At 40.0% G+C, this 12576-nt stretch overlaps 2 protein-coding genes across 5 annotated transcripts in view; one reads left to right on the forward strand and one right to left on the reverse strand.

Moving 5' to 3' along the window:
- The window catches only part of DENND1B (DENN domain containing 1B), a 267771-nt gene extending 258416 nt beyond the window's left edge, over positions 1-9355 (reverse strand). The window contains exons 1-2 of one of the 2 annotated variants that reach the window (XM_058700921.1): positions 9256-9355; positions 34-98 (exon numbers count right to left, since the gene is read on the reverse strand). In XM_058700921.1, the coding sequence (XP_058556904.1) occupies positions 34-98; positions 9256-9311 (121 nt within the window). In that variant the 5' untranslated portion in view covers positions 9312-9355. Of the gene's footprint in view, positions 1-33; positions 99-2213; positions 2351-9255 lie in introns of those variants that run through there. The other variant, XM_058700920.1, reaches the window with a different exon arrangement.
- The window catches only part of C15H1orf53 (chromosome 15 C1orf53 homolog), a 108450-nt gene continuing 98530 nt past the window's right edge, over positions 2657-12576 (forward strand). For 2 of the 3 annotated variants that reach the window (XM_058700923.1, XM_058700925.1), the window contains exons 1-2: positions 2657-3729; positions 5359-5486. In XM_058700923.1, the coding sequence (XP_058556906.1) occupies positions 3696-3729; positions 5359-5486 (162 nt within the window). In that variant the 5' untranslated portion in view covers positions 2657-3695. The remainder of the gene's footprint in view (positions 3730-5358; positions 5487-12576) is intronic. The other variant, XM_058700924.1, reaches the window with a different exon arrangement.

The raw sequence follows: 12576 nt of genomic DNA on the forward strand, positions 1-12576 counted from the left end.
CAACTATTTTAAGAATTAACAAAACACACATACCTTCATTTTCAGAGGCATGACATTTCACTTTCAATACCAAGTCAAAGGTTCTCTCTGGATTTTCCCTAAAAGAAGAAGAAATTTGTGGTATTTATTTCCTATGACAAATAACTAAGCATCTCTGCAGAGTTTATATTTTCTTAACTCAAAAAACTAATCTTGGTCTTGTTGCAATATGTTCCATTAAACTATATGAGCACGATGTAGAAAATACCGAAGTTTTTTCCCACTTCAGTAATGTTAGAGGCTTAGGAGTTCTGAGACCTGCAGCAAACATTTAACCTCAGCCTGTTTTCTCACCTATAAAGTGCCTTGTTCACTTCGAAGAATAATTGTGAGGATTATATATCAACTAATATATATGGAAGTACTTTATAAAGTATTCAGTGCTGTATAAATGTAAAGCACTGACTTTATCTCATTGAATCAAAACTGGAAAGCCAGTACGCTCCTAAGTATCTCTCTACCTTTTCCTGCCAACAAAGCTGGCCAGCAGGTTCTCAGGCTTTTTTAAAAAGACTTTCAATATAAATGTAAATGATGAATACCTGGTTCCACCTGCCACATTCTAGACCACCACAGAACAGTCATAATGCTCCTTAAATGTGACACTTTGCATATGCTCCTCTTGAGATGTAATTACTGCCAACCATGTTTAAAGTAGCAAACCATACGTAAACTGCAAGGCTAACAACAAAAACCTTGCTTTATGTCGATTATCTTTGGAGAAATCACACACCTGCCTCAATATTAGATTCTCCCACTAGGAACAAAAGGTTGCTTCATTCTGAAGTTATCCACTTCTTTACTAACTTTTCATACACTCAACCTATTCATTAGTTTAATTTCAAAAAGCAAGTTTACATCTACTGAGACACATTTTCTAACATAGTTCTGTTTTAATGTCTTTCTGCTAGAAGATAAAAGATTAGGCAAAATCTGAGACCACAATGTCCACGTGACCGAAGTGTTAATCTATCTGTTATTCCTGCTAAGGAGACCTTCGTGTCTTTGCACATGGGCTGTTTTTAATATGCATGTCATTCAATAAAGTGATGCCAGTTTTGGCTTCTAAATAAACATGAACTTTTCTAAACTTATTACAAGAATCTAAAATCACAGGAAGTGACAAGCTATATAAATTAATTTGGAAATATACATATCCTCAGCCCCCCCCACTATTAACTTGTTTCAATGGAAATAATACAGACTTAGGTGACCTCCTCCCTCATAATGCAATTGATGTCAGAAAGTATACCTTTTAAATCACTTATGCTGCCCCCACCCATATCAAACACTGAAGAAAATAACTTTAAATCACATAATTTTCCCCTTTTCTTAATATTTTTTACAATCGCTCTTAGGTGCAAAAAGTAAATATTGATTCAATTATACTGTGAAATTTTACAAGCCTTCCACACTAATACAAATATAAACAGTACTCATTATTTTAAATTGGGGGGAGGCGTGTGAACAGGGAGTAAAGGAGGAAGAAAATCTTTGCAAAGTAACTTTAGGAGGAAAAACAAAAAACAAAAAACCTAAAACTCATACCTCTAAGACCCAAAACAAATCACCACACTAACTCAAATTGCTTTTTACATAATCAGTGTCCAGATGAAAAACATCCACTGATGTATACTTTAGCATGCACATAAAAATACTATCTAATTGGATACCATTTTGCAAGTATCCTGCATACACCTAGTGCCTACGTAAACAAATATCAGAGGCCAACTGAATAAGAAAAACCGGAGGAAAACCTCTCAGATCAACTGACAACTGCACTTAAAAATGAAACGGTTATCTTCGCCTTAGGAAAATGCTTTGAATATGAATCGCTTAACCTCAAGGCTGACGCCCTCCCGGACACCAGACAACCGACAGTCACGTCTGCCACACTCCGGGAGGAACAAGAAACCCACAGCGGGTGGCGGCAGGGGCCGCCAGGCCTCCTCCAGCACCAAGAGACGCGGGCGTCGCCCCGGCGCTGCGGGCCGCTCACGGAGGAGCCCCGCCGACCCCGCCGGGCCGGGGGCGCGGGGCCGGACAGGCTTTGCGGCCTAGCGCTGTCCCGCCGGCCGGCCGCGCGCGCGCGCGCGCGGGGGCCGGGCCGACGTCGCCGTCTGGGGGGCCGGCCGCCGCGGGGCGCCCCCCGCCCGCCCGCGACCCCCACTCACTTGGTCCTGCAGTCCATGGTTACATGTCGGTGTGGGGCTGTCCGTCCCGCCCCCGCGCCGGCCTGGAAGCCCCCTGCCCTGCGCTCGGAGGGTCGCGCCGCCCCCGCCCACGCCGGCCGCCCCGCGGGGAAGCAGGCAACTCACAGCGGCGGCGGCGGCGGCGGCGGGCCCATGTCGGCGGCGCCCCCGGCGCTTCCCCGCCTCCCACCCCACCCCCCAGAGCCTTTTTGTGACAGCAGCAGCGGCAGCGGTGGCGCGGCCGCCGCCCCCGTCTCCGCCGGCCGCCGCCCCCGCCGCCTCCGAAGCTGGGGCCTCACAGTTCTTGCGACCGGGGCCGCCCGCAGCGGCTCCAGCACCTTCTGCAAACCAGGAAGTCGCCGGGAGGGGGAAGGGGCGCGCGCGGGGGCGGCCTCACCTGGGCCGCGCGGCCCGCGGGCCGGAGCCTGAGGAAGACACGGGGCGGGGTCCCCCCAGAGCCCCGAGGGGCCGGAGGGTCGAGGGGAGCGCAAGTGTCTGCCCGGATGACCCACGTACCGCTCTGTAACCGAGCCAGAAACGCAAGGTGTCCCTTGTGTCCTCAGCCCCGGAGCAGCCGACTTCCTTTCTGGGTCCAGTCCAGGCTTCAGGGCTACAACCCACCTCAAAAGCAAAGTAACCGAAAAAGTACCTCGATTTTGCAGTATTTTCCACACCGCATGCACACGGAATTGGATCACTAATTAATAGGTATTGTTTGTTAGAACCTTCGTCGTTTTAGGCCGTTTCATTTCGTTTCAGGCTGCACATTCAGAGCTCGAGTTGATGCTCCTGGCTCCTGCCTCACTCCAGCTGTGTCCCGTTACTGCTCTCTGAAATCCAGAGCCGCCCCCCTCCTGATTCAGGAATGTTCAGACATGTGCACCTGCTAAATAGCCTTGTCAAGTAGCAAAATGGTAGTGCTCCACTCGCCTGCACATATGGAAGCCAGACGTTCTTATGCCACAGGACTGCAGCATACCAAGGATTGACTTTGGACACATTCTCCAAGCGGCAGGCCTCACAGAACTGCAGCCTAGGAAGCTCAGAGAGGGCCCAACTGAGGGTGAGAGGGGCTGATATATAAAAAACTAAGATTTACAGGGCACCGAAGTACCTGTTAAGCAGGTTATATGCATCGCCACAGTACTTGCCAGAACTCTGTGTGATAGATAACTTGCATCAGCATTTTGCAGGTTGATAAACAGGCCAAGCTAATCCAGTGGGCAATGGCAAAGCTGGATTTCAGAACAGGTCTACTTGATGCTGATATTTACTGCTACCATGTACTGGCTCTCCGTGTTCTTCTGCCTTATATCTAGAATCAACTGGGAAGCGATCTAGAAAAAGTTTTCTAATGCACACTTAAAAGAGTGTACAGGATTGCACTGCTACACAGATCTTCTGGAGAAGGCTTCTTCCATTAACGTTACCACCTTACACGTGGCCACAGTGTTTTTCTTCCAAATGGGGGTTGTTTCAGACTTTATTCATGCAAAAGGTAAGATGATGAGAGGAAATCAAGTGTGGTATGAATAGGGTGTGAGTCATGAGACATAAAAGTCATACAATGAGTTTTGGGAATTAATTCAGAAGCAAAAACCTAACATTAAGCACAGTTATTCAGATCTTAAATGTTCTTGCCAAAATATGTGTTACTTGGTCAACAAAGTGAAATATATTTCATAGCCACAGACCTAATAGTCAAAAATAAGGTCAGGACATAAAAGGGAAACAAAAAAAAAAAAAATAGATTTAAACATGAGGTACCATTGTAGCTTGACTTGGGGTGAGACACTTCAGTTTCTCGGTTCCTACATTTGTAAAATGGGAGTTATTACTTGTATATCACATGAACAACGTGATATTCAAGTTAAAAAGCATTACACATTTGTGTGATCTTTTAAGAAATTATTCTGTGGATTTCAGTTTCAAAATTAGACAATCTATCTATACCACATATTTTTTTCCCAAATGAAGCTTTTTTCTACCTAAAAAAGTTACCATAGTCCAAAGCCTTGAAAAAAAATTCTGTAAACTGAAAACCACTTCTGCTCCAAATGTTACCAAATTTCTCAAACTTCTTCTTTCATTATAATTCATTCTTTTCCCAAAAAAACAAACAAACAAACAAACCCTACCTGGAATGCCTACATCAGGAGTTTTTAATTAGTGGTAAGGAAATATTAATACAATTGTTTTCCTTATCCATTTACTGGGATTTAAGTGACAGTCGTAACCCTGCATAATATAAAATTACTATCTTTTTTCAATTTATCTTAAGTGTTTATGAAGGGAAGACACTGCATATGCACACACAAAGCAAATCTTTTTAAACCAGCTTTTAGGCTGACCATGATGAGGCGATTTATCTATTCTGATATTACTGAGGTAAAAGGATAGAAACACAGATGGACACAATTTGCACAATTTGTTAAAAATTATAGTAAAAGGAAAAGTTTTATACACTTATTTTGGTGATATGTTTATTGAAGCCAGTCGTATAATTTTAGTAATACTCATTTCATATGGAACTTCTGATATGACAGAGTCAAGGTGATATATCCTCACAAGATCATATTTCAGCGATAATATTTCCTACTTAGCAACTGATATTAACATTTTTCAGGACCACAGTTGTCAAAGAACATTGTCTATATTGGTGCCAGAGAACACAGTCTATAAACTATTAGTCTTTTTTAATATTTTAAGCTTATTTAAAAAAATTTTTTTTTAACATTTATTTATTTTTGAGACAGAGAGAGACAGAGCATGAACGGGGGAGGGTCAGAGAGAGGGAGACATAGAATCCGAAACAGGCTCCAGGCTCTGAGCGGTCAGCACAGGGCTTGAACTCACTGACGGAGAGATCATGACCTGAGCCGAAGTCGGCCGCCCAACCGACTGAGCCACCCAGGCGCCCCTATTTTAAGCTTATTTTAAATTGTTTGCCTGTGTTTATAAGAAGTATATATTCAGCAGTTCTTGGGCAAGGTATTTCAAAAATGTGCCTCCTTGATCAGATCTCGCCTATGGTTTTGCCATAGCTTGCCTATCCCAAATTGCAATATCTGTTATTCCCAAATAAACTTATTTTTGCTGGTAAAAATCTGACAGTTTTATTTTTAAGGTGAATATTACTTTGTGATCAGAAGTGGGATCCGGAGAAGACCCCCAGCAACTCTCAGGCGGGTGAGCAAACAGATGCTACAGAGCCAATGGAGTTCGCCGCTTAGTTGCCAACCCTGGAGTTTGAGGGTAAGTTTTTTTCCTGGATTTAGAGCTCTACTCTCTTTGTGCTCTCCCGACTTTACTCGGGTTCTGTTTTGAAGGCCTATCCTTCCTGGGAGTACTTGTCTGTTCTTTGGTCTGACTCCTTCTTAGAAGCAGGTTGTTTCTAGTGGAACTGTGCCTGTTGGAAGTGTGTTGGCCTTCAATCCAATTCCTTTTCAGAACCAGACTGTTGGTAGTGGAACTGTTCTGGCCTTTGGTCTGATTCCTTCTGGAACCAGGACGTTCCTGTTGAAACTGTGCTGTTTAGGAATTTTTCTCTTAGCTCTAGGAAAAAAAAAAAAACCTCTAAGAAATGGGATCGCTGTCCTCAAAATGCTTTGACAGTAGCGGTTCCCCCCACTACTAGGACTCTGGTGGTTTTATGTTTAAAAACTATGATCCTTCCTCATATGCATTTCTAGACTAAATGGATCAACTTAACCGAAAGAAATTTGGAACTTCAGTAGCCATTGTGGGGAATTTTCAATCTCCCCAAACTTATTTGTTTCTCTCAAAATTAAATTAGAAGCCTGCAGCTCCTAAAAAATAAAACAAAAAAGCACCAACCAACCAACAAACAAAAGACCTCGATCAAGTATTATGGTCGTATTATTGATCTCTTCTATTACCATGATTGTGTTGTTGGTATCTTCTATTACTATATTTGCATCTGCTCGATAATTCATTCATGGAAGAGATGAGTTAAAATTTCCTAGTATGTTGTTAGGTTTGTCTGTCTCAGCTTATAATTCTGTCAATTTTTGCTTTATATAGTTGGGAGGGTGTTATAATATGCAAACCGGTTTATAATTATTTTATTTGCCTAGTAAATTTACCATTACGTTGTGACCTTCTTTAATTTTAGTAATGCTTTTGCCTTAGCATTTAAATGGCTTTCTTTTTTTAAAAAAAATTTATTTTTTAGTTTTTATATTGAGGGAGTGAGTGTGCACATACATGCATGAGCAGGGGAAGGGCAGAGAGAGAGAGATGGAGAGAGAGAATCCCAGGCAGATTCCATGCTGTCAGTACAGAACCCGACACGGGGCTTGATCCTACAAACCGTGAAATCACAACCTGAGCCGAAACCAAGAGTCCGATGCTGAACTGACTGAGCCACCCAGACACCCCTAAATTGCTTTCTTCTGATTAGTATTTGCCTAGTATTATTATAACTCTTTTCATCCCATTATATTAAAACTTTCTAAGCCATTATGTTTCAGATTTATCTAATTCGTGTTAATTTTGACTTTTAGTCTACTCTAATAATGACTGAATCTTAGACCAAGCATTTAAACCATTCCATGCTTTATAATTGCTGATATATTGAAATTTACCTTTGCCATCTAATGTACTCCCCATTTATTTTTTTCTGATCTATATTCTTTTTTCACCATTGCCTTCTTTGGGATTATTGATTGTTTTTTGGTTTTGTTTATGCTTCTATTTCTCTTCCTAGATTCTAGTTTGGAAGTTATGTACTCTATTCCTGTTCACTTAGTGGTTATCCTAATTTTAACAGGTAAATTTTAACTCATTAAATTCGGAGTTTATATCCATCCACCTTCTGCCAGATACTACAAGGACCTTTAAAAGATCCTTAAAACTGACTTTCATCAGTTCTGGAAAATTCTGAACTCCATTCTTTCTCCCCTTTCCTTCTGGGACTCTGTATACACATTCTCATTTGCTCTCCATATCTCTTAACATTTCTTTCATAGTTTCTTTTTTCTTATCTTTCTAAGCCGAATTCTGGATAATTTTGCAAATATCCTACTGTTCATTAATTCTTTCTCTGGCTTTCTCTCATCTTCTGTTTAAGCTATTTAGTTTTTAGTGTATCTTATTTTCATTTCTAAAGTTCTGCTTGATTATTTTAAATCTGCTTTCTCTTCATTCATATTTTAAGCCTTTGCTTAATTTCTTAAAATATATTTAGCATACATATTTTAGATTCTATTTCTGATAATTCCAATTGCTGAAGCACTTGTGAGTCTGATTCTACTATCTGATTTTCTTCTAGCCGTTACTTATGGTGTCTTGTTTTTTTCTATGTGTGATGATTTATTTTTATGCTACCTGATCCTTGGAGTTTTATATGTGGAAATGTAGTGAGATCTGAAAAGAAGAGTTCTCTGGAAAGAATATTTGTTTATCTTTGGGTATATGTCTGGGGGGTTACTATCCATTCAGGACCCTTTCATACTAAATTCTCAACTTGAAATTTTTCAGACCACCATGGGAGATCTGGCTTATATTTATGAATCTTTAAGGAGGATTTCTGCCCCACCCTACCTCCACATCTGCTCCGGTGTTTGAGACAATCAGTTTCCCTTGAATTCCTTTGGAATGCCAGTTTATGAGGGGTATTCTATTGGACTCCCCACGTTAGGAAGGTGCTCAAGCTCCATGAGGCTATAACAAGTGCTCAAAGCTCATCTAGCTTAACAAATACCTTCAAGATGAACAGTGGCTCTGGTGGCTACTTTTACATATTACCAACCTGCACCCCCCCACCACCACTACCAAGTATTCCTTACTTCCTTGACTATTCTTGAATGCATCTGATCATTGCATTCTACCCTAACAGCTCCTTACCTTTTGGAGTATGGAAAGAGAAACAATATTGTAAACTCTAGAATGGTATTTTTGATACAATACTGTTAAAGAACTTCAACTTCAGTATAACTTAACTAGACTTATGCAGACTGTGAGCTTTACCAATTTATATCAAGGTTTTGAGTTCCAAACAATTAACTTAGAAATGAACTTTCAGACACAATCCTCTCATGAGTTATAATAAGCATGTATCCAAGTCAGACACTCCCTACACTCTAACTCTGTGTTGCCTCCTATTATTGTTCTTAGGTGAAATTTGTTAATAGTATCACCATCTTCATTTATTATGGGATACAAGTCCTTTATATAAAATATTTACAAAGTTGGGGCACCCGGGTGGCGCAGTCGGTTAAGCGTCCGACTTCAGCCAGGTCACGATCTCGCGGTCCGTGAGTTCGAGCCCCGCGTCAGGCTCTGGGCTGATGGCTCGGAGCCTGGAGCCTGTTTCCGATTCTGTGTCTCCCTCTCTCTCTGCCCCTCCCCCGTTCATGCTCTGTTTCTCTCTGTCCCAAAAATAAATAAAAAACGTTGAAAAAAAATTTTTTTTTAAATAAAAAAAATTAAAAAAAAAATATTTACAAAGTCAAATTTCTTGAAGCCCTTAGAAAATCATCTTGAAAATATTTTAGCAGAAACTGCTTTTTTATATCAACTGAGATAATGTTAAGAAGAACATTCTCCAAGTATATTACTCTTTTTATAGTTAGCAACATCATGAATTTGAATCTGAAAGTGAAGTTCTCTTTCAAAATGACATATACTACTTTTAAAACAGAGAGACAGTAGAAGAGAAGATTTGAGATTTCCAGAAAGTATGCTTCCCCTGTTGCTTTCACAACTCATGGCCTGTAAAGTTAGTGTTCAGTGTTCATTTGAAAGCCGACTCTGAGAAAAAAAATGTTGTTTTCCAGTTTTGGAGACAAAAAGGCTCAGATTATTCTTAACATCTTTATTACCAAATCTGAACATATCCGAATATTTATAAAATGCAAGTGGGGAATGATATTTGTTTCTTTTGCTGCTAAACTATTAGTGAAAAAGATAATAAAATTCTCAAAAATAACACAGCAAAGATACTCTCTTTCCTCCATACTTCAGGTGATTTGCCCAAAATTATAGAATCAAATTTTCTTACCTCTGACCAGCTCTTGCTAGTTCATCCTTATCTTTATCTTGGCATCTGCCAGACATTGGAAAACTTAGAACAGTCTTTGGAGTTAAGAAAAAGGAATATTTGCAGCAGAGTATCACCACCAGACTGTAATCAGAGAAGACAGATTTTTTTCGTGGACTCTTTGAGGAGCCTCATTTGGGTTACAAGAAACAGAACAATGTTTGTGTAACGCTGTGGCAATGCCTGGGAAAGAATCTCCTAACTCCACCTACCAGACACTCCACATAAATAAAAACATCTTTATCATATGGCTATTCCACTCACACCCGTTTAATACTCTCAGGAGAATGCATAATCACACCAATGAGCCACGGCATTAGAATTTCGTGGAAGGAAACATATAGGGGCATCTAATATGACATTAATAGTCCAACAAAATTAATAACCCCTATAAGCAACTCTAATTCTGATATAAATAGAGAAATGATCAAAATAAATTCCTGTAATAAAAAAATTCCTATATGCCAAGTTCCACTTTCATAAAAGATAAGAAAATAACAAAGTAAATATTACATGCACTTAAATCTGGTCACTTCTAGGGGGAAAAAGAAAAACACTACATGCCAGCATTGAACTCAAATACCAGGTAAAATCATACGGTTCCACAGCAGAAGATCCTTAGAGTGATAAACAGAGATTCAAAACTTCAAAATATTTGACCACCTCCCCTTTTTTATTGTTTCAAGCAAAGCCAGAATAAAAATAAACAGGGACGGAGAAGTCTCCTGGGCTTCAAAAGTATGGATGTCATCTTTTCTCTCTGCTATTGTCTCTGATGTCACACCCAAGACATAGGCAAGTATTTCTGAAGAAGACCTCTGCTTGTAATCATTTCTGAGAGAGAAGGAGCAGCAGAATGAAACTGATAAAGGTCTTCTTAGTTTGTTGGGGATTTGCTTCCTTTGTAACAAGGACTCAGTCTCACCTGCCATTCTTCATTCACTATGTGTAATTCCAGGAGTCTTCTCCTGGCAGTCAGGATAGCTGCACTTGGCTGGAGTGGGATGGCGGCATCTGGACTCATGACTCAGCCTGAGAGTCTGTTTGTGACTGAATGGAATCCTCACATCAGGATGGACTGACCACTCTTTCTATCTACTATACGGCCACTCCCTGGGTCTTCTCTTTACTTCCTGCCAGGTTGAATTGTGGATCAGGAACATACAACATTAGTGTGTGCACTATGTATGGTAATTACAATGTGTTCTCACACTGGTTGCTTTAGAAGACTACCAAGTAAGTGCTACTAATTCCTATTCAGTGATGACACGAGACCATTGATTACCATGCAACCCATTTATTTCTGTACGTTTTTCTAACACAAACGTGTTGCTCTTCCCCTTTAAATAAGCAGGTATGAATTCTTAAGTAATACATGCACAAATTCATGAGGAGAGGTCTAATATTAGAATCAGGAGGAAGGTTTTCAATCAAGTGGCCTACTATTGAGTTCAAAACAATTCACTCCAGCAAGCCAGCTGGCAAAACTACTTCCAGGTTGTGAAAGAGAAAAAAATTTCTTAACATTTGAGTCACTGCACTATTTCATGCGCAAGGACTTCATGTACATACCAGAAAGGCAAGCCTTACCACATTTGCATGTATCCTTTTATAGTTGTTGTGGTTTTGCCAAGTGCTTTATGATCGCTTTTTATTAGCTAGGGCTCTCAATAGTCCTGTGAGGTATAGATTAGTAGGTAAAACAGGTATGATGCATGATGAAGCAGGAAGTGAACTCCCTAGAGACATTTTATTCCAAGAACGCCTGTGTGGAAGAATGCACTTTCCCCTGTTTGCCAGAGGCACCAGGAAATAAAGTTGGCCTGCAAAATACTACTGAGCCATTTTTAAAAGCCATTTTCTTCATAAAGCACATGTCTATCTCTTTTCTCTCTCGCTCTCACTCACTTGCAAAATAAAACTAGGTTTATATTTCAATTAAAACGTATTATCATGTGGCATCTCCCTCATTGATATCTTTACCCAAGTTACAAGCAGTATTAAATGCTTTAGAAGTCATATCTTTTTTGAAAAGTCCTTTGTACAAGTTGTAGGATATATAAAAGCATTTATGTAACAAACTAAAACAGTTTGTTATATAAAACTAAAAGAAACTAGAAAAATATTGTTCTTCATTTTACAAATAATGAAAGCTAAAGTTGAAAAAAACTTTAACATAATTAGTCCATAGACAAACTATCTTTGGGGAAAGACAGTCTGGAAATCGGATTTTCTGGTTCTCAAAGATGAAAAAGCCAAACTAAAGTATAATTCTCTATGAATATTCATAAAGATAGATATTTTATGATTCTTGTTATCTTATGCCACATATTTGCGAAGTTAATCTCCATTCGACTTAGAATTTTTAACCTGTTACATTAAAATTACATATTAGGGAAAAAATATGTGGTAGGAATTTTCTATGCAAATGGGGGCCTAGAAAAAAAAAAGAGACCAATGAACATAAACTGTCTACATCATCAAGCTGAATGTTATAAGAAATGGATGCTAGAAACAGCTGCCTGGGTAGATCTGAATTAGCAATTACCTTATGATGGGTTCAATCACTTGCCCTTGAACCAGTGTTTAAATCTTATCATCTTTTGTGTGCCTCCTCTGGCTCTAGGAGATGCTGTCTTCTGCTGTATAGTTGCCATTGCCCTGTCCGGATCTAGCCCTCTTCCTTTCAATGCATAAGGCCTCCAAAGATGCTTTCCTTTTGCTTCAAGCTTATACTTTTCCCACATTTCCAGAAAACTGTGTCTTGACTCCCAAACTGACTTAGTTGGAGTACCTGATACATATCCTCTAGCTATTTATAAAAACTAGTACTTACTACTCTTTGGAGAGGTTCCGTTTCTTTGCCCAAAAACTCCTATCCTGTGAACCTTCACCATTACCATCATAATATTCAGGAAGACACTCCACTTCTGGGGGTATGTTTTCATCCCACCTATAAATAGAGATTACTGGCATGCTGGGAGCCCAGTGATAGGTTAAACTTTTCTGACTCAGGTTATCAGCTGCATTGTCTTCTCTGGGCTTGCTTTAATGCTGCATTGCCCCAGAAGTCCCTAAGCAAAGGTTTTTCCTCTCATTTTTATAGAGTCCTATTATTTTGGTAATATGTACCAACAAGTCTAAAACACGTAGTAAGAAAAAGCATGCAAAAATTCATCCAAGAAAAGAAGAGAGCCAGATGCTTGCTGTCACCAAGAAGGTATTAAGATGCTCTCTGGTTACCTCACAATCTGTGACACTGATTCAGGGGCCCAAAGGAGG

This window comes from Neofelis nebulosa, chromosome 15 (genome assembly GCF_028018385.1).
Source record: "Neofelis nebulosa isolate mNeoNeb1 chromosome 15, mNeoNeb1.pri, whole genome shotgun sequence".
Classification (NCBI taxonomy): domain Eukaryota; kingdom Metazoa; phylum Chordata; class Mammalia; order Carnivora; family Felidae; genus Neofelis; species Neofelis nebulosa.